General features: G+C 39.2%; 1 protein-coding gene and 1 long non-coding RNA gene across 11 annotated transcripts in view; one reads left to right on the top strand and one right to left on the bottom strand.

The window, feature by feature from the left end:
* Positions 1 to 22,282, bottom strand: part of ERC1 (ELKS/RAB6-interacting/CAST family member 1) — a 481,205-nt gene that overhangs the window by 63,140 nt on the left and 395,783 nt on the right. For 4 of the 10 annotated variants that reach the window (XM_058443365.1, XM_058443366.1, XM_058443368.1 and 1 more), the window contains 2 exons: positions 16,878 to 16,976; positions 14,507 to 14,571 (listed from right to left, as the gene is read on the bottom strand). In XM_058443365.1, the coding sequence (XP_058299348.1) occupies positions 14,545 to 14,571; positions 16,878 to 16,976 (126 nt within the window). In that variant the 3' untranslated portion in view covers positions 14,507 to 14,544. Of the gene's footprint in view, positions 1 to 14,506; positions 14,572 to 16,765; positions 16,977 to 22,282 lie in introns of those variants that run through there. The other 6 variants (XM_058443362.1, XM_058443364.1, XM_058443363.1 and 3 more) reach the window with 3 other exon arrangements.
* Positions 1,602 to 21,002, top strand: LOC131384119 (uncharacterized). Its single transcript, XR_009214664.1, has 3 exons — positions 1,602 to 1,786; positions 10,607 to 10,716; positions 20,867 to 21,002. It is a non-coding gene; the product is annotated as an uncharacterized LOC131384119 (long non-coding RNA).

Genomic DNA, 22,282 nt, shown 5'->3' with positions numbered 1-22,282 from the left:
AATTTTTGCCAATTTCCATAATAGACCAATCTCAGATAACAGGGTAAACATAATATTAAAGAGGAAATTCTTATAATTTTCCAACAGATTATTTTAAAAAGGAATAATAATTACTATCTTAAAAAATCCATTCACAATAAAAACTACTTGTATCAAGAATAACGCTAACACAAAATAAAACATTGGCTAAATGGAAAATTGGATTTGGCAATAGGCATAAAATGAAAACTGACAGTTACAGGAAGTTCTAATTAGTAAAATCTATGTAAAAACTGATAAATAAAATCATTATGCAATTTAAATATGAAAAAGAACTGACACTAATTAAAATGATTCCATAGGATAAGAAAATCTAAAAATCTGAACATTTTCAACTACATGTATAAATTGATCAAGATACTAAGTTAATTTAGTTTCAGCTCCAGAAAACACTCAGTTAAAAATTCCTTGATACTGATACAACCTGAATTAAATATCTGTGAACAGGTTAAATGTTTCTATTGGGTCAAATGTTCTCAAGGTTAGACAAGTCTAAAACACTAATTGGATCAAAACAGCATCCTGTACTCATTTTGAGTACAGAATACAAAAGATGGAAGGAATTTTAGAGATATCTGCCCCCTTCCCCTGCCTAACTTTCTAAACGAAAAATTCAAAATCCTGAGAAGTGACTTGATCTGTAAAGATGACGAGGAGCTGAGTTCTCAGTCGGCATCGTGCATCACAGCTTGTGTTCTCCCCTGGAGCGGTTACAGAACTTTCATTCAGGCTTTATTTCATTGCTTTTCCCTGAGTAGTTCCTGCGGGCAAGTTAACTTTCTGAATTATAACTGGGCATTCAGATAGTGTTCTCTATTTTCTCAACCAAGAGAGACTGAAAACCATTTGGGACATTTCCTATAAGAACCAGAGCTTCTTGATAATAAATATATTCTCACTTATAAACTCTTCTATCACTGCACCCCTTCAGCCCCTCAGCAACACTCTCCAGGACAAAGTAGCAAGCTCTGAACTGGCTGTCCTGTTTCCAGTACTCTGCCCCGTGTACCTCCCTCTCCACCTGTCCATCCTCTACAGACTGCAATGGCATGCTGAGGTCTTCACGATCCACCTGCTGCTGACTGCAACCACCTAATGGCTTGTTTTTCCCTCTCTGACATCCCGTAGTAATTGAAAAAATAAACCTGAGGCTGGGCGTGGTGGCTCATGCCTGTAATCCCAGCACTTTGGGAGGCCAAGGCAGGTGAATCTCTTGAGGTCAGGAATTTGAGACTAGCCTGGCCAACATGGTGAAACCCTGTCTCTACTAAAAATACAAAAAAATTAGCCAGGCGTGGTGGTGCGTGCCTGTAATCCCAGATACTCGGGAGGCTGAGGCAGGAGAATCGCTTGAAGCCGGGAGGCGGAGGTTACAGAGAGCTGAGATCAAGCCACTGCACTCCAGGATGGGCAACAGAGCGAGGCTGTTGCAAAAAAAAAAAAAAAAAGCCTGAAAATTATTTAGCGTTCCTCTTTTCAAAAAGTGGTGCCTAAGCCCTAATACCCCACTCAGTGTGGGATGGTCTTAGTGACTCACTTCTAAGGAACAGAATGTGGCCAAAGTGATGTTGCATAACTTATGATTCTAGGTCACAAAAGGCACTGTGGCTTCCTTCTGGCTCTCATCTCTTGGATCACTCATTTTGGGTGAAGCTGGACTCCACGTCACCACATCCAGGAGCCCAACGGAGAGGTTCTATATGGCAAGGAACGGAAGGTTCCTTCCAATAGGTAGCACAAATTGTGGGTGAGCAATCCTGGAATTGGCTGTTCTATCCCCAGGGAAGGTTTTAGATAATCGCGGTCCCATGAGAGACCTCAAGTAAGAACTGCCCAGCTAAGACGCTGCTGAATTCCTGACACATAGAAACCATTGAGATAAAAATCATTTATTGTTGTTTTATGCTGCCAAACTTCGGGGTAATGTGTAATGTTGCAACAGATAATTGATATGCACCCTAACTACTATGTATAATGAGCTACCAAGAATATACTAAATTTGTTATGCTGCTTATGCTTCTATATCTTTGCAAATCTCTTTATCTAAAATTATATCTGCCTGGCAAATGTCTACTGCTCCTTCAAGAGTTAGCTCAAGTGTCACCTTTTCTGTGAACCCCTGAATCTCTTTGGAGACCTGGGTTTTTCTATTGCATCTTGTATAATTTTTCTCTGTTGGAGGAAATCCATCATTTAGCATTTGTTTCAATGTCTTGAAACATGCATTTTTTACCATGTACCTAATGCAGTGTTAGGCACATGGTAGACGTCCCAAAAATATTTTTGAATTAATCTTCTTTCTCATTTCAGTTTTAAACCAAAATAATAAAAGTTTCGTATCACATGGAATTATTCTACATGAACTTGAGGATTCAGATGTAAATGATAAAGGAGTGTGGAGAATGTACTTTTCAGTTAAAACATGAAATCAGAGATAAACATCCTGGTTCAATTCTTAGAAGACAAAACAATATGAATACTAGATTTTTAAATAGTGACCCAACAACAAAATGATTATGTGACCAAATGTAAGATGTTTTCATTTGATTCCAGAATACCAAAAGCAAAATTTTAATAACTTATTTCATATTCACATGAAAACGCAGACAATCTAATACTCTTCTCGGCTTGCCAAATCCCTCCTCCTGCAAAGTTTGTGATCCTAGTCTTGAAATTCAGGAAGAAACGGTGCTGTGTGTTCAGTAGTGACTATCTATCAATGAAAAGAAATGAAGTTTTGCTAACAAGTGTTTTGCCTTCAAACCTGAATTTTCACCAAAAAGAAGAAGCCATCTGTTTTGAATATTTTACAGACCAAGCCTCTATTTGTACTTTGCTTTGATCTCCTAGCATAATAGGAAGCCAGTGATACAGTCCAGCTACCCCTCAATCAAGTGTGCTCATTTAATTTCTCCCAGAAATGCCGAGCCAGATCCAGCTGGAAACTTTAGCCTCATCGTCCTGGGATCAGGAAGAAGGAGGAAGACACACCAGGGAGAAGAGCTCTGTTATTTTGGTTGATAATGCAGTTCTGTGTCTAAGAAAATATTCCTTTAACCCAAAACAGATAGTAATCCTGAAGACAGAGAGTGTGTATAGAAAACAACAAATTAGCGAGGAGCTGAGGACAAGTTAATGAAAGCAGTTATTGTACTTCTTTACAATAGCAGGCTATTGTAAAGGGCCTGCTGTTTAATATTTCAGATAAAACATGAGTTGAATCATATCCTCCACAACGTAACTCTATAAAATCAAAATGTGACAGAATACGCAAGTGTTAGCCTGTCTTTCAAAACTGGTATTAAAAAAAGGTCAAATCGTAGGCTAACTGAGGGGGGTGAGTAATGAACTTCATGATATAATATTCTAGAAAGCACACTAGGTATTTACTGGAGCTAAGATCAGCCTGGGACACTAATACACATGAATGGAATCCAATTATAGGATTACCTATTAGGGTGCAGGGAGAAACCGAAAGTTTAAAAATAGCTACTACACTGCAGAAAACTGTAAATAACACACATGCAACTTTTCTTTAGGGTAAAACTCATCAATGTTTTCTTTTAATAAATATTTACTGAGCCCTGTCAGGTGCCCACATTTTCAGATGACTGTGTGGGAAACAAGTAATAACATGAAGAGTTTTATTTTGTACAAAGTACAAAGATATTTTGTTGTCCAGGAAGAATGTCTAAATCACAAATAATACCACAAATAGGGGAAGACAGCTCTTCCTCATTAGTAAAATGCCCATAATCATTAAGATATGAACCCACGGATCTGAGTGCATATGTTCCAGAGATGCTACAAATGCTGTATAATTTTCAGTCTAAGAAATAAATCAAGTGAGTCCCAGGACAATGCTACCTTAAATCACTCAACAGAAACCACAGAAATGCAGGATCTACCTGTGAAACACTATAAATGTCTTAAAATATATTAAGTAAAAGGTTCTACCCCAAATTACTTACAATGCACTCATGTAGCCTAAGAGGTCTCTGCCTCAATGTCACCCTCACTGTCACTTATTGAGCACGTCCTATATGTCAGGCAAAGGGCTGAGTGCACTGACTACATTATTACATTTAATTCTCACCATAACCTTTGGTACAGGTTTTATGATTGCCGTTTAACAAACGAGGAACCTGATGCTTAGAGAAGAAGTGACGTGACTTGTGGGCAGTTACACAGCCACCACGCTGGATTCAAATTAGGTCTTAGGACAAAGCATACTCTTTATCACCAAGTTAAAAGGCCCTCAAATAATACAACTGCCCTGTAGGGGAAGCAAAAGAAAATATATTTTGCCAGTTTTATAGGTGGGATGCAATATATTAAAAAAAAAGAAGGCAGGAAATTTATAGTTGCACTATTGTCACGTATCACAATTATGACACCACCACATAAGAGAAACAGTAATGCTGATCTGTGATACACCAAAGTATTCACTGAGATTGCATCGGGGTGATGGGATTATGGGCAATTCTTTTTCTTTTCTATTTTCCAAGTTAAGTGGTTACTGTTGACTATAAATCTCTCTTCCAATCCAACTTCCTTATGTAAAAGTTCTGATATGCATCGAGGCACCCAGGTCTCACACAAAGGAGGCCCCCAATAGTGGTTTACACAGTATGTGTGGTGTCTGCCAGGTAGAGAACACACGTTATAAATCTAGGAGATATGGTGAGACCTACTCCTTTCTTGTCTGCTTGAGTTTGCTTTTGTCTTGATGGTCATCTAGTTCTGGAAGGGTCTGCCTGGGATTTAAGAACACAAAGAGTAGGTGAAAGCAGGTCTGAGACACTTCTAGGCTGGTGTCCAGTTATCAGAGAAATTCTAGTTAAGAATAAAGTATATAAACCTGGCTGTAGTGTCCCAGGCACTGCAGCTCTCCGGACATATATGTTCTAGTGGGCCACTAGAAGGAGGGCAGACACAGCTGTTTTGAAGGAATCCCAATGGTTTTGATACTTATATGGAGAAAAAATGGTTTTTACGAAAAAAGTGGAAGACGGAATGTCGCCCAGTCACAACCACTCTAAATTATGAAGAAAAAAAGAATGACACATTGAATTTAGAGGTACGAAGACAGAACATGGTAAGAAAAACTGAGGTAGAATTAGGAAATGAAAGCAGCATTCCATTGATATGATAATGTTGACAGAGCTTTCAAATCTGAAATAGTATGCATCACTATACCACATTAGATGAACTACTGTAGTCCACAAAACTATTTGAAAGTCCCTAGGTAGGGGGTTAGTTGGTGGTTACTGATTGGCCTAGAATATGACTGTTTACAAAGAGTTGGGTTTCAGTTTGTTTATGTAGGAACTCAGGGCATTGGAGCCACCTTAGCCTAACGGCCTCCCAACCAAAATTACACTGAGTTTGAAATAGGATTATGGAAAAATGCTGAGCATCACTAATCATCATGCAAATGCAAACCATGATCAGATACCATCACACACCAATCAAAATGGCTATTATTTAAAAACCCCAAAAAACAAAAAATAACAAATGCTGGAGAGGATGTGGAGAAAGGGGAACTCTTACACAGTGTTGGTGGCAACGTAAATTAGAACAGCCATACAGAAAGCAGTATGGAGGGTTTTCAAAAAACTCAAATAGAACTATCATACGATCTAGTTCTTGGGGAAAAAGTACATCTGTAGTATACTAATCCCAAAATGCATTACCAGAAAGATTAAGGTCAAGGTCAACACTTAGGAGAATAGTTACAAATTAGTCCAACACACATACATTGCTACCATGGGGTCCTTTTCTACTCAGATTTTAAAAGGAGTTTATTGTTAGTCTTCATTATTTATAATTGGATATTCTTATGGGAATATTCTTAGGGGAGAAGAGATTTTCTTTTCTCATCTGCTGCTACGTTAATGCGGGGAACCCTATAACAGAGACTAGCAAGAGAAAAACACACACGTTTATTTACTGTAAGTTTTTAGTAACATGGGAGCCTTCAGAAATGAAGAGCTCGGCTGAGCTCCGTGGCTCAGGCCGGTAATCACAGAACTTGGGAGGCGGAGGTGGGAGGACTGCTTGAACCCAGGAGTTTGAGACCAGCCTGGGCAACATAGTGAGACCCTGCTTCTACCAAAAAATACAAAATTTAGCAGGGCGTGGTGGTACATGCCTGTAGTCCCTGCTACTCAGGTGTCTGAGGCAAGAGGATCCCTCGAGCCTATGAGTCAGTCCGAAGCTATGGTAAGCTATGATCATGCCACTACACTCCAGTCTGAGCGACAGAGAGAGACCCTGTCTCTAAAAAAAGAAAGAAAGAAAGAAAGAAAGAAAGAAAGAAAGAAAGAAAGAAAGAAAGAAAGAAAGAAAGAAAGAAAAAGAAATGAAGACTTCAAAAAAGAAGGAAATCTGCGTATTTTTATACTAAGATGAACAGGAGACAGTCATGGAGAAATGGATTTGAGGACAAAAGCGTATAATCTAATAATAGTAATAAACTGGGGGAATTTAGCAGGGCCTGTTTGTTGTTCTTTGTGTTCCTCTGTCTTCAGAGATAAGGACATTCTTTTCCTTCACCTATGGGGTGGGTAGCTCTGCAATGAAGGTTTTATGACTTACTTTAGAGGCAGGTCAGAAAATTCCTTTATAGCTTGCTTCAGGCAAGAAGGGTGAGGAGAAGGTCAGAGAGAGACCTTCCTGCTTCTGTTGTTGTATCCAATGCCAAGGTGCCATATTTTGGGGTAGCGTGTCCTGAATTCCATCATTTACTCTCCTCTCTCTTGTAATCAGTATGAACACAAAGGCATAATAACCTCTTTAAAAAATGCTTCTAGCTATGTATCCTTATCAGAGGTAGGTCAAGTTTTGACATAATTAGACATATCTGGCTTCAAATCTGGCTTCTACTGTGTACCGGGTATGTGAACTTGGATAAATTAGCTGACTTCTCCATGGTTCAGTTTCCTCAGCAGTAAAATAATGCAAATGGTATCTATCTCTTAGGATTGTGACATTGGTTTCAATGAAAACACGCTTACAATGTGCTTATAAACTTACAACTTAGTGTTTAGCACTTAGTAGGTATTCTTTAAATGGTAACTACTGGCACCACCCATCATTTAGTCTTTATTTCCCAATGCCTTTGTCAAAAGTAACTCTCTTTTCCAAAATCTTTTTTTTTTTTGAGATGGAGTCTTGCTCTGTTGCCCAGGCTGAAGTACAATGGCACAGTCTTGGCTCACTGCAACCTCCATCTCCTGGGTTAAAGTGATTCTCCTGCCTCAGCCTTCCAAGTAGCTGGGATTACAGGCACATGCCACCACACCCAGCTAATTTTTATATTTTTAGTAGAGACAGGATTTTGCCATGTTGGCCAGGCTGCTCTCGAACTCCTGACCTTAGGGTGATCTGCCCGTCTCGGCCTCCCAAAGTGCTGGGATTACAGGTACGAGCCACCGCGCCCGGCCTCCAAAATCTTTTTTGAGTTGACATAGGTTCCAGCTGCTTGGGACCAGGAAAAAAAAAAACAGCAGCAGTAGCAAAACTGTTTATGTGTTTCAGCATATGCTCATGAGATGAGATGGTGGCTTATAGAAGACAGAAGCCCACAGGAGGGACCTGCTGAGTATGGTATGCAAAAAGGGCTGGCGGAAAGCTTGGCCTTTAATAGCAGACGGCAGAGTTCTGAGACAGCTAGTGAGAATCCAGGACAGAAGGATGAGGTGTAAAGGGAGTGAACCCTCTGCAAAATAGTGAAAAGCAGAAATGAGGATTTTAAATTTCTTTGTGGAGAGCAGGGAAGGAGAAACCTGAAAAGCAGAAAACAGGGAGTGTGCCGAGGTCAAACAATAAACTAAAGACATTTCTGAGCACGTAGAGGAAGCACTATCAAACTGGAGTTCAGGTGATGCAAGAATAGTTTGAATCCAGAGCTGAAGAGTAAGAACTCTTCTTCAATCCTCCCATTAAATGAGAGCCAAGAGGAAGACAGAGAAGGCGAAGAAGGGAGGGGAAAGAGAAAAGCGGGAGGGTATTCATGCTGTAAGTGGTCAGCTTGTGCCTTCAGGTTAAAGTCAGCTACTAGCTAACATTAACTGAGCAACTACTAATATGTAAAAGCACTGTTCTGTTTTAAGGGCTTCATGTTACTTCATTTAATCATCAAATAGCCCTCTGAGGCAGGTATATTATTATCCTGATTTTACAAATGAAGAAAGTGAAGTACACAGAAGTTTGAAACCAAGTAATCTGGCTCCAAAGCCCACCTCTGACTAGGACCTGAAAGCAACAGAACTAGATAAAGGGACAATCAACTTAGAAGACAGCGATTCAGACAATGTCCAAAGGAAGCTGATTACTACTTTAATCCTCTGTAAAGCTCAATATGTAACTGTTCTTGTGAACTCCTCACATTTGTAGTTTGTCTCTTTGAATTATGGGTGCCCAATATTAAAACAGAAGTGTGGCTGGGGGATAACCATGGAACGAATGAAAGGACACACACCCTCTGTTTCAGTTGGGCTGTTTCCTCACCTGCCCCTACACATCATATTCTCATTCTTAGGTTGGAACCTCCTTGAAGTTAGTTCCTATCTGAAAATTTTTCTTTTCCTGTTTCATCTTCCCAAACTTTACTCAACTTCCAAGACCTACTTTTTCTCCCTTCTATGGTTCCAAATTCCTCACTAGATTCCTGGTTAGTCACATTTATCAGTGAACTCAGAAACCACTTAGTTTCTTTTCAGTGAGGGGCTGTCCTGGGTAACCTACAGATATTCCTTACCAGCAAAGACCATTTTGTTATTTCCCCAGTGAGGACTGCAGTTCAATTCAACACACTTCTATGGAGTGTCTACTATGTCCAAGGAACTAGACTGGAAAATGGAAGACTCCTCCTTTGGTATGGTGTAATGGAAACAGCAGGGGTCTGGAGTCTGTCCTGGGTTTAAATATCCACCACTTGTTAGCTGTATAATCTTGGAAAATTATTTAACGTCTCTGAGCCCCGTATGAGATAAGATATATGAAAGTGCTTGGCCTATAGTAAATGCTTAATAAATGTTCATTTTCTCCCTCCTACTTCTCAGCAGCTAGATCCTCGTGCTTCTTGAATTCCACTGGCTTTGTTCTAAGCTTTCCAGGAAAGAAGTTTCTTGCTAAAATCTCTGATCCACTTCTGAAAATAGAGGATCAAATTCTTCCTTGTCTGTCAATCAAAAGGCAGTCCTGATATTGGCCCAAATTGGTTTTGGACCATTTTCTCCATACCAAGAAAACAGTGCAATTCACTGCACCATTTAATTCTGCAAGATAATTTAACACCTCCCTCCTGTGGATGCATTCTCTAGAGATTAAGGCTTCCCTTGTTGCACTATTGCAATGAGAATAATTTTAGGATGTTTCAAACTGATAAGTACACGGACAACTCCACTAAGATGGACAACAAGGAAATGCCAAAAGAGAAGGAGATGCTTGTTTCACAACACTTGTCTTAAAAGTTTGTGTTAATATTTACATCACCGCTAATGAAAAAGAAAAGTCTAGCATACTGGTCCAAATCCTGTTTGAGATGCTACAGTGTGATCTAACAGGCAGGCCATTTCCAGACTTTAGTAAGTGGCATGTTCTTACACTAAGACCAACTTCTAAGCCCCTTGGTAGGTCCATCCTTTACTGCAGGGAGCTAGCACCAGTTCACACAAACCACTCCACAGCGTGAAGTCCAGAAAGAGCATACGCTGCTCTTCTTGATGGCTGAGAACCATAGGTCACTGGAAGGAAAGTTTCTACCCGAAGGATTTTCAGTTGGTAAATGAAAAAGATTTCAGAATGACATTCAACTCCATTAGATTCAGTGTAAAATTTTAGGAGGCAGACTCTAGGACTTCATTGTGATTTTCCTTTAAATTCTCAACATTTCTCTAAAATTCTTTTGTTTCTATTCATCTTTCTTATCTTCCCTTTCTAGTAATAGCAGTGCTGATAATAAAGCTAACAACCAATTTCTATGCTCCTGGTTTCAATGTAAATTTTACTTTTACTTTTGTGGATTTTTGTGAATTCAGTAGTTAACTAAATTAACAGACACACACACATATATATTTACTGAGGACCTACTATATCCTGGGCATTTATTTAAATGATGGGAATACATAAGTAAATATATTAAAGTCCCTGTCCTCATGGGGCCTACATTCTACCGTAAGGAGGAAGGAGGAGGAGGGAGGGTAAAGGGAGGTGGGGAGGAGGGGAAGAAAGGAGAAAGAAAAAAGAAGGAAACTTACAGTAAATGGATAGAGAGTAGCATGGATAAACTAACTTATATAGGAAATCTTTGCTCTGGAACTCCCTGTTGGGCTGAGACTAAATCACATTTGCACCACTGAGTTCTATGAGTCAGCAACGTCATTGCTATGAATTGAATGTTTGTGTTCCCTCAAAATTCATATGTTGAAACCCTAATCTCCAAAATGATGGTATCTGGATGGCTTTGGGGAGATTATTAGGTCACGATGGTGGAGCCCTCATGATAGAATTAGTGCCTTTATAAAAAGAAACATGAGACAGTTTGCTTCCTCTCTCTTAGCCCTTTGAAGACACAGTGAGAAGCCAGCCATCTGCAAAGCAGGAAGAGGGCCCTCACCAAACATCTGACCATGCTGGGGTCCCGACCTCAGACTTTCAGCCTCTAGAACGGTAAAAAATAAATGTTTGTTGTTTAAGCCAGGGGTCTCCAACCCCGGGGCCATGAACCTGTCAGTGGCCTGTTAGGAACTGTGCCGCACAGCAGGAGAGGAGTGGCGGGCAAGCGAGCATTAGGGCCTAAGCCCCGCCTCCTGTCAGATCAGCCGCAGCATTAGATTCTCATAGGAGCGCGGACCCTACTGTGAACTGCGCATGGGAGGGATCTAGGTCGCGTGCTCCTGATGAGAATCTAACTGGTGCCTGATGATGTGAGGAAGAACAGTTTCATTGTGAAGCCATCTTCCCCAAGCCCCCGTTGTGGAAAAATTGTCTTCCGCGAAACCGGTTCCTGGTGCCAAAATGGTTGGGGACTGCTGGTTTAAGCCATCCAGTCTACGACATTTTCAATAGCAGCCTGAGCTGACTGAGACAGTCATATAAGACTTCATGGCTATTGGACCCAGTGCAATTGAAACACATTACAATATAGACATATAGACTTGAATATCAAGTGATTTACTGAATAGTTATATAACTTATCAAATCATGCTCAAATTCTACTTAGTTATTGAACTTAAAACACCTAACATGAATGTCTGAGCAGAAGGACATGTGAGAGAGAGAACCAATTTATTTTATTTTATTTTATTTTATTATTTTTTTTGAGACAGTCTTGCTCTTTCACCCAGGCTGCAGTGCAGTGGTGCGATCTCGGCTCACTACAACCTCTGCCCCCCAGGTTCAAGTGATTCTTGTGCCTCAGCCTCCTGAGTAGCTGGGACTACGGGTGCCTGCCATGACACCCAGCTAATTTTTGTATTTTTAGTAGAGATGGGGTTTTGTCATGCTGGCCAGCCTGGTCTCAAACTCCCGGCTTCAACTGATCTGCCTGCCTCGGCCTCCCAAAGTGCTGGGATTACAGGCTTGAGTCAGCGAGTCTGACCCTCACATGGATTTTCTATAGGCCAAGAGGAGAGTGAAGGAACCGTTATTTTTTTTATGAGTGGAGGCGGTCCTTGCTTCAGTCTGTGTGTCTTAGGAGGGCTGCTTGACAGCTAATTCTTTCAAAGATTTCACTGACTAAATGTCATATAATAGGGAATTTCTTTATAAAATTCAAGGTGTTTTCCCAAAGGAAAAAATTCCTCAACATATAGGAGATGAAACTTGTGGTGATGGAAGAGAGCTATCACCATCAATATGTCTTCACTATCTCTTTTACTGTGAGATCCTAGTTCTTCCTTCCAGACCACAGAAATGCCTGGGGACCTTAAGTCACAACTTTTAAATCTTTGTTTTGCATCCTGACCTATAAAATGAGGGCACTGGATTAGATGATGATGTTAATAACAACAGTAACTAACATGTATTGAAAGCTTACTATTTCCTGGAGATGGATCTAAGTTAATGATGACAACAGCAACAACATAACAAAGGCACGTACAGTACTGTCCAAAGTTTTCTACAGATATCAACTTATTAATCTATCCAATAATCCTATGAAGTAGGCATTATTAATAAACCCATTTTTTAGATAAAGTAACTGGGGTTCAGGGAGTTCAAGTTACTTTCCCAAGGTCACAGGGCAGGTGGAGAGGTCTAGATTCAAAGCTGTGCAGTCTGGCTCTGGAGTCCACGTGTCTCACCACTTATCTACTCCCCACAACCACCTCCACCCTAAAGATGAAGAAACTGAAGTACAGCGCGATTACATACCTGTCCAAATCAGAAGCTAGTACATGGTGGTGTTAGAATCTGAACGTAGGCATCCTGCTCCAAAGCCTACACTCTTAAGCATTATGCTTTACCACCTCTCCTGAAATGGCCTAACTCCAGAACCCTTTTCAGCTCAGCACATCTATGGTTCTCTTCCCATCAATGGATTATATCAAGTAAGGCTCATACTTGATCAGTATATATTAGTGTCCTAGAAAATGTTTTAGATGCAAAACATATGTTCTTAAGTTTGATAAGGGGAAATCATCAATTTCAAAAGTTTGAATTTTTAAAGAAAATCCATTTTCTGTAAAATTAGTAAGGAAACAGAAGAAGGCAAGTGGATAGCCAGTCAAAACTTCTGCAGTGTTTTAGGGGTCACTCATGCATTTCTTTAGGTAAAATCCTTATGATATAATGAGGTTTACAGCACATTTTATAAAATTGGAAACACCATATCATAGAAACTCCAGTTACGGCTGGCTAATTGCAATTGCATGGTGTTAAACCAATGAAAGTTAATATATTAGTGCAATATGCTCAATAGTGTGATAATTGGAAAAAGCAAAGAGTTATTCTATTTTGGTAGAGAAAGGAAAATGAAGATTTCAGGAACAAGTTTATGTACTGATTTGTTTACTTTCTAGTCTCCTGGTGAAGTTACCTATGGGCCTCTTTCCTAGAATACCAACAGGCTTCCTCTGATTGGCCAGAAAAAGGATTTGCAACAAAAATATAATCATGTCCACATATGTGGTGCTTCCAGCTGAGGGAAGCTAAGAAGCTCCTATGTCCTGCCAAAATAGACAAGGTAGGGGCACGCTCATTTCTAAGAGACCAGTAAACTACATCCAGCTACTGCACGGCCTCACCTGCTTGATGATGACAAATACCTACCCTTGCAGAGTGCAGATAAATTAGCACATTGATTGCTCTCAGCTTTAGCTTTCTCTGACATGCAGCATTCTAACCTGAAGAGCTTTCTGGTTGATCCAGTGCATTTCAACTTCATTCATGCCCTCAGGATAAAGCCATCTGGACAGCTTCCCACCTCACAGCGCACGGCCCCTTTCCACAACTTACCTCTCCATCCTTCTTGGTTGTGCCCAACAGTTAAGAGATCTACACGTGTCCTCATCATTTTAAGCAGTTTAACACCAAGACAAAGACATTTCAGGGAGAACTGACTCCAGGGGAGTGAGATCACCGATAAGCATGGGCAGTGAATCCAGGGAGTGCAAGGCCACCAAATATGTGTGAACTTATTAATCATAATTATTACCTTTTCTAAGAAAAGGATTTCCTTAGTCAAACCTCAAGGGCATCAGATCAAAGGGAGATACTGCCACAGCTGGACTGCACTTTCCAGCCAATTGTCCTGAAAAGGAGAATCTAGACAGTGTCCTGGCAACTGTTGAACACAGCAGCAATCCATGAAAAGGGAGGGAAAAGAATTTTCAGAATGACTTCTAAAAAAAGTCTTCCTTCACTTTGCTCCTCCCTATTTTTAGGGATAGTTTGAGGGTAATGTCAAAGCCCCCGGGGATGTGTCCTAGGTGCTGACTGTGAGAGGTCATTCTTCTATAGATAGGAACAAAAGGAGGTTTTAGTTCACAGTACAGTTTTTTTTTAAACACCATGTATTTATAATTAATCATCATAAAACGTATACCTCAAATTTAGGCCAATGAGCAAAGTACTTGATCAATTTTCTATTGCCAATTTCATATGAAGTTACTATAAACCTTGCCAGGACACTGTAAAATCACCCTACAAAGGGTAATTAATAAAATCACAACTGGAGAAATTTAGTTACATGTCCTAGAAGTTCTCCCAAAAATGTATAAAAAGAAATTATAGAAGTGACTATTAACACACAATGAGAAAAAAAAAAAGCCACAAAATCCAAACCCCACTATGTCAGAAGCACAGCAATACACACAAGAATCATGTGAAAATGAAAAAACAGAAAGCACACCAGGGATTTCATGAATTACAGAGAAATGAGACGTGAGAGTTACTGTGTAAAAAGAAAAATGAAAACAAACAAAAACCATTTCTATAGTTAAGGAAAGCTGTTTCTCACCGTTCTGAACAAAATGGCTGAACTAAGCCTCTGATTGGCTATGCCCATATACCCTCCTCCTCATCCTACAGGGAGAGAGATGACAAGGGGGCAATGCCCCAGGGCAGCATGGAATGAAAAAGAGGTGGTTAGTATTTAAAACAAAGACATAAGCATAATGTAGCAGAAGAGAATTTCTTGACTCTTATACAGATTCTAATTCCCTAAACTATCAAAATTAGTAGCTAATGTTGGTCCTCTGTATCTGCGGGTTCCACATCTGTGGATTCAACCAACCGTGGATGAAATATATACATATACATACATATATATATATATATACACACACACACATATATAAATCAATAAAAAATAACAATGCATTGATAATAAAATTTTAAAAATACAGTATAACAACTATTTACATAGTATTTACATTGTATTAGGTTACAAGTAATCTAGAGATGATTTAAAGTATATGGGAGGGGCCGGGCGTGGTGGCTCATACCTGTAATCCTAGCACTTCGGGAGGCCAAGGCGGGCAGATCACCTGAGGTCAGGAGTTTGAGACCAGCCTGGCCAATACGGTGAAACCCTGTCTCTAACTAAAATACGAAAATTAGCCAGGCGTGGTGGCAGGTGCCTGTAATCCCAGCTACTCAGAAGAGTGAGGCAGGAGAATCACTTGAACCCAGGAGGCGGAGGTTGCAGTGAGCTGAGATCATGCCACTGCACTCTAGCCTAGGCAACGCAGCAAGACTCCGTCCCAAAAACAAAACAAAACAAAACAAAACAAAACAAAACAAAACAAAACAAAAGTATATGGGAGGATGTGTGTAGCTTTTATGCAAATACTATGCCATTTTATATAAGGGACTTGAGCAACCATGGATTTTGGTATTTGTGGGTGGGTCTATCCTGAAACCAATGCCCTGAGGATACTGAGGAACAACTGTAGTTTGTTATTACACTTCTTTTCTTCCTACTTTCCAAGATGCCATCTCTATCTCAGGGCTGGATCTGGGCAAAATTATCAAGTTGGAGGTTTTTCTTTATGTTTTGCTTTACCTTAAACCTTTCTCCGTTTGCCTCCTCCTACTCCAGGCATCCAGTTCTCTCTATTATCAAAAACCTGTTTTCATGAGGAATCAAACATGCATCTTATATACCCTGGCATAAATTTAGTTCCAGGTATCAGGAAGCAGGCAGAAAAGGTAAAATGATCTCTTGGCAGGGAAAGACTGCTGACACCAGGCAGATAGCTCTCCATTTTGCCCACATTAAATATTTATATTGTTTTCCTTCTAAAATAAAAGGCTTGCCTCAACTGGCTTAGTAAATGTCATCATAATAGGACTATACCTTCTGAATCTTAGACGCAACAGCAATTTGAATACCATTGCTGCTTTCATCTGCACTATTTCTGCTGCTTCTGCTAAGACAATGCCATAGCTGTTATTTAGTGGACATGTTTAGCAGGAAAGTTTTCCTTGATGCTTTAGTCATATGGATGTAATTACCTGTTTTTTTTTTCCCTTAGCTATATATTTTAAGACTTGGTGTGATAGAGATGTTAAAATTCGATTTCTGGCAATGGGATATGAGGTAATCTGTTCACCACTCTCTCCCATCCATCATTTTCAAGATTTGGGGAGAATTCCCTTCTTCCAAGAAACTAGAATTGAATATGGTTCCCTTCAGATTCATCAATGTCTCTTTTGCATTGATGAGAAGTTGAAGGCAACAATTTTCCTTAAGCATGACATGCTGGAGGGATCCACAAGGATAGGGAGTGAAGAACTAAGTTTCAATCTTCACTTTTAATAGGTAACGAGCAGAGAGTTCCTAATTTGCAATTAAACAGAAATAACCTCCAAACTGTGCCTCACTAGGCTTGCAAGGAAAGTCTTGTTTTTCTAATAAGGCACTATTTCTTTAAAAAGAAAACCAAGACAGTTAAAAATTAGTAAAGACAGTTAAAAATTACATATTATTAGTATGTATCTCTGAGAAGGTTAATTTTTTTTTCTCAACCCAATTCAAGGATTCTTTATTGTTCAAATCTTTCAAGTATCTACTCTTAAAATATCCACCATCACCAACTTTCTATAAAGAAACTGAATCTGTGATTTTTTTTGAAAAGAACAGTTTTCAGAACTGAATTAGCTATTCATTTTTCTTTTTCTAACTTACATCTCAGAATTTGCAACATGCTAGTACAAAACATTTCAAAATTTAAGTGTGTGGGTTTTTTAATGAAACATTCCAGAGCCACCTTACCTGGTCTGGGGAGGGCTTGTGATTTGTTTGATTGGAATGGGAGGGTTTGAAGTGGTCATCCTCATAGTTGTCGTGTGTGGGTTTTTAGTGAAACATTCCGGAGCCATCTTACCTGGTCTGGGGAGGGCTTGTGGTTTGTCTGATTGGAATGGGAGGGTTTGAAGTGGTCACCCTCGTAGTTGTCGGCCATCAGCTTCATTCGATTTTGCGTCTAGGAAGAAATTATTCATAAGGTTAAATTTAAGTAAAGTTTCTATGACACACTGTAAAGTAACGAGTATTTTAAGAGTTTCATAAGAAAGGATAAAACTAATCCTGTCTGCAATAAAATAGACTACATATGGGATTTCTGAGGATATTGGAAAGAGTTTAGCCAACACTATGGGCTGAACTGTGCCCCCCTCAAACTCATGTGTAGAACCCCTATACCCCAATGTTACCATAACCAGAGACAGGGTCTTCGGGAGGTAATTAAGGTTAAATGAAGTCATAAGGGTGGGGCCTTAATCTGATAGGACTGGGCTTTGTAAGAAGAAGAAGAGAAAAATAGAGGGATTTCTCTTTATTTCTCTGCCATATGAGGATCCAGTAATTAGGCAGCCTCTGCAAGCCAGGAAGAACCTTCACTAGGAACTGAATCAAACACTACCTTGACCTTGGACTTCCCAGTCTCCAAACTGTGAGAAAATAAATTTCTGTTTGATTAAGCTACCCAGTTTATGGCATTTTATTATGGCAGCTTGGGCTGAGACTGGCAATTAAATTGATACAGAAATTTTTAGGGAAGAGGCAATATCCCCAAATCAAGCACTTCATGAATTGTCTTTAAAAAAAAAAAATCAATAAAAAATAAAGAGACAGGGTCTCACTATGTTGCCCAGGTTTGTCTCAAGCTCCTGGCCTCAAGCCATCCTCTGGCCTCAGCTTCCCGAGCAGCTGGGACTACAGGTACACGCCACCATGCTTAATTTTAAAATTTTCTTTTGTAGAGAGAGGGTCTCACTAAAAAAATCAATTGAACAACTATTACAATTTACTACAGAGTTCAGTGAGGTGTTCAGACAGAAGCACTCTCTCTCTGGTGTGTGTGTGTGTGTGTGTGTGTGTGTGTGTATATATATCAATAGCTTTTCTTTATACCATCAATAAACAATTCAGGTCTTAAAAATAAGTAAAAAGTTCTGGAATCCTTCTCCTCAACCCTAAGCCAGAAAAGGACTAAAATCCCATTGTCTCTTCTCCGTATTTATCAAAAAGGAAGACTGGATTAGTGATTCTGTGTGGGTGGTTAATTTGGGCCTTGAATAAATGAATAATATATTGAACATTTTAGAAAATTAACTCTGCAGAGTAAGCAGCTTAGAAAATGCCAGGGTACGTGATGCATAAAATCAAACAGCAATATGTTACACTAGTAACATATTGTTAAAACTTGAAGTTTTAAAGCATTAAAAATAAACTTGCTAATACTGTATGATTTAAAAATGCTCATTATAGATAATTTGGGTTTTCTTTGTTATATTTTGGAGAGAGTCTCATTCTGTCACCCAGGCTGTACAGTACAGTGGCATAATCACTGCTCACTACAACCTCAGACTCCTGGGCTCAAGTGATCCTCCCAACTCAGCCTCCTGAGTAGCTGGGACTACAGGTAGGCACCACCACATCCAGCTAATTAAACATTTTTCTTTTGTAGAGACAGGGTCTCACTATGTTGCCTAGGCTGGTCTTGAACTCCTGGCATTATAGATAATTTAAAAAATAAAGTACAAACAAAAAACAGAAAGAAAAATCATCTATAATTCCATCAGTGATTATCACTCTTAATATTTAGGTGTATCCATTTAGTCTCCTCCCTGTGAACATAAAAAGTGGCATGCTCTTCTGATTTATTCTATTTCTTCTCTATTTCAGCTACACTGTGATATTTTAAAAATTACTATTATCTTATAGCATATTTGCATACCTGGTAGAATATGTCCACCAATTCTACTTTGTCAAAATTTGATTGGTTATTTTTAACACATTTTCTTTTCTAGATGAATTCAAAATAGTTTGTCTAGTTTCATAAAAAAATCAGCAGAGATATGTAATTATGTCTAAGCAAGGGATTTAAAAGAGCCAAATTGCCTGAGTTTAAATTCTAGCTCTGTCTCTCACCAGCTGACTTTAGGCAAGCTATGTAAATGCTATGAGCCTCAGTTTCCTCACCTTTAAAAGGGGGATAACAATAGTTTATCCTACATAAGACTGCTGCGAGGATTAACCTGTTGAATTAACACAAGGACAGCACTTAAAAAGGTGCCTGGCATAAAACTGACACCCAATACATTTTAGCTATCATCATTATCATGACCATTTTTTCATGTCATTAAATAGTATTCCAAAATACAGTTTTAAAAAATTACATACATATGTATATGTGCATATTATGTGTGTGTATATATATGTATATATATTTATTTTTTGGTTTTAGAAAGTTTATGTATTTTTTTTAGAAACTTTAGAAATAGGGTCTTACTACGTTGCCCATGCTGGTCTTAAACTCCTGGCCTTAAGTGATCCTCCTGTCTTGGCCTCTCAAAGAGTTGGGATTACAGGCATGAGCCACTGTGACCAGCCTAAAATCTACTCTTAACTGGCTGCACAGCATTTGGCTGAATGGATATCCATTTATTTAATTTTTTTTTGAGATGGAGTCTTGCTCTGTCACCCAGACTGGACTGCAATGGCGTGATCTTGGCTCACTGCAACCTCGGCCTCCTGGGTTCAAGTGATTCTCCTGCCTCAGCTTCCCGAGTATGGCTGGGATTACAGGCACCTGCCACCACGCCTGGCTAATTTTTGTATTTTTAATAGAGATGGGGTTCACTATGTTGGCCTGGCTGGTCTCAAACTCCTGACCTCATATAATCTGCCTGCTTTGGCCTCCCAAAGTGCTGGGATTACAGGCATGAGCAACTGCACCCAGTCTCCTGAATGGATATTTAGTGAGTCCCATATTGTTGAAGATTTAGGTTCTTTACATTTTCACCTAATAATGTAAGCACATTTTAAAGTCAATTCCTCCCTCTAGTATATAACGATAGAAAAAAAAACTTATTAATAAATTATCTGTGAATCAAATTTCTCTTTTCTGGGAGGACTCCCAGTGACCTTTGCTGTGGTCTGAATGTTTGTGTTCCCCCCAATTTTATTTTATTTTTATTTATTTATTTATTTTTTTGAGCCGGAGTCTCGTTCTCTTGCCCAGGCTGGAATGCAGTGGTGCAATCTCGGCTCGCTGCAACTTTTGCCTCCTGGGCTCAAGCAATTCTCTTGCCTCAGCCTCCCAAGTAGCAGGATTTGAGGCACACACCACCATGCTGGCTAATTTTTTTGTATTTTTAGTAGAGACGGGGTTTTGCTATGCTGGCCTGGCTGGTCTCAAACTCCTGACCTCAAGTGATCAGCCTGCCTCAGCCTCCCAAAGTGCTGGGACTACAGGCATGAGCCACTGCGCACGGCTCCCCCCAAATTTAGATGTTGAAACTTAACCTTTGACTTGGTGGTATTATGAAATGAGGCCTTTTGGAGATGATTAGGTCAGAGGGTGGAATCCTCATCAATGAGATTAGTACCCTTATAAAAAAAGCCTGGGGGTACCATGCAACATACCCAGGTAACAAACCTGTATATGTATCCCCTGAATCTAAAATAAAAGTTGAAAATAAAAAGAAAATAATGAGGAACAAGGTTCTCCGGCCAAAGTTTGTACTTTGATTTGGGAGATGTAAATATCTAGTTGTATCACTGGTAGGAAACTGAACTCCTAAAGAGGACAGTGTCTCACTCAAAAGAGAAAATATGAAAACAATGTTTTTCTTCTGTTTTTGCTCTCCGAGCACACTTTGCTTGTGAGACCAACTATAGATTTTTTCATATAGAACTGTTATCTCCATTATCAAACTGGTGGCAAATAACATACTTTTTTTTTTTGCAAAGAGTAGTTGTTCAAAGGATAATTGCAAATGAATGAATAAATAGATGGATGAGTAAGTAAATAAACGTATCCATTATACTTGGAAAAAGGCCTGAGGGAACCTGTTTGCCCTTCTGCAGTGTGAAGATACAGCGAAGCAGCACTATCTATGAAGCCGAGAGCAAGCCCTCATCAGACACCAAATCTGCTGCTGCCTCGATCTTGCACTTCTGGTCTCCAAAATGGTGAGCAATAAATTTCTACTGTTTATAAATTACTCAGTGTGAGTTATTTTGTTACAGCAGTCTGAATGCACTAAGACAATCTTGAAAAGATGTAGGGCTAATTTTTCTTATGGCATGTGGTATTTCATGGCAACGTCTTCGCAAAGCAGCTCTCAGAAAAAAGGAAAATAGAAGAAAGGAAAGGGGCATATACAGAAAGTGAGCAAAACTTCTGTATCATGTCATTCAATTGGTTAAGAAACCTTTCCATGTTGACTTTAATAGGAATGTGGGTGAAAGTAGACTTGGCTAGTTATTTTCTTAGAACATGAGACAATCTTTCATATCTGATATCTAGCATAAGTTTAAAAACTTAAAAAGAAATCCTAATAAAGTACACACAAATCCATTTTCAAGGCAGAATGCATTTAAAGTACTTCTTAGGAATAAGTACGTATGCCTGCCTGAAAAAACTGATCCAAGCGGACAGATAAGACCAAAGATTACTTATTTGATCCACGTCAGAGAATGAAAAAAATAGTTTAAGAACTTACTTCTCCATTTCCAAAAGACACGAAGATGATCAAAGTTTAGTGTTCCTAGGTCTAGTATGAAGAAACTTGGTGTGAAGTCTGTTCCCTGCATAGTTATGATGCTGAGCACTAAATATCTGACAGCTCACAGAGCATTAGATGTTACACAGATCATATAAATGACTCTGTGCTCTTAAGGGGCTCTCATAGTATGCTCTTCTCAAGATAAGACCAAAAAGCAAAAGGAGTAATTCCTTCATGTTTTACTGACATGAAAGATATTTTATATCCAAATGTTTTTCCTCTTGAACCGTGCCAGGTGCATGTGCAGGGAGATGAAACCCTTGGTCCCAACGACATAAAGAATAAGATTGTCTGAAGGAAGGAAAGAAAAAGAAAAAAAAAAGGAAGAAGGGAAGAAGGAAGAAACTTGCTAAAATAGACTTCTTTAGCTATCAATGTATATCTCCAGGTATACATACCCTCCCAGAGTTAAAAGGAGTTAGTTTTCTATTCTGTTAATCTTTTCTTCTACGACAAAAATCTCAACGTTCAAAATGTTAAAATAACTTGTTACAGAAACTATATTTCATAGAAGAATACATAAGCTAAGAAACAGGACAGGCTATCCAAACCCAGCTACTAAAAGAAAAAGTTTAAATTCTAATCAGATTTATGTTTTAGTATTGATAAAAAAAATCTGAGAGCTCAGCTGCAGGTTCTATTAACCAGAATAAAAGCAGACTAATTCTTTAGTAATAGAAGTCTGAAGGGACATCAGATTAAGTCACTGTTAAAA

The sequence above is a fragment of the Hylobates moloch genome, unplaced genomic scaffold (genome assembly GCF_009828535.3).
Source record: "Hylobates moloch isolate HMO894 unplaced genomic scaffold, HMol_V3 SCAFFOLD_8, whole genome shotgun sequence".
Taxonomy (NCBI): Eukaryota; Metazoa; Chordata; class Mammalia; order Primates; family Hylobatidae; genus Hylobates; species Hylobates moloch.
The sequence above is the reverse complement of the archived record's forward strand: the minus strand, read 5'-3'. Positions and strand labels throughout refer to the sequence as shown.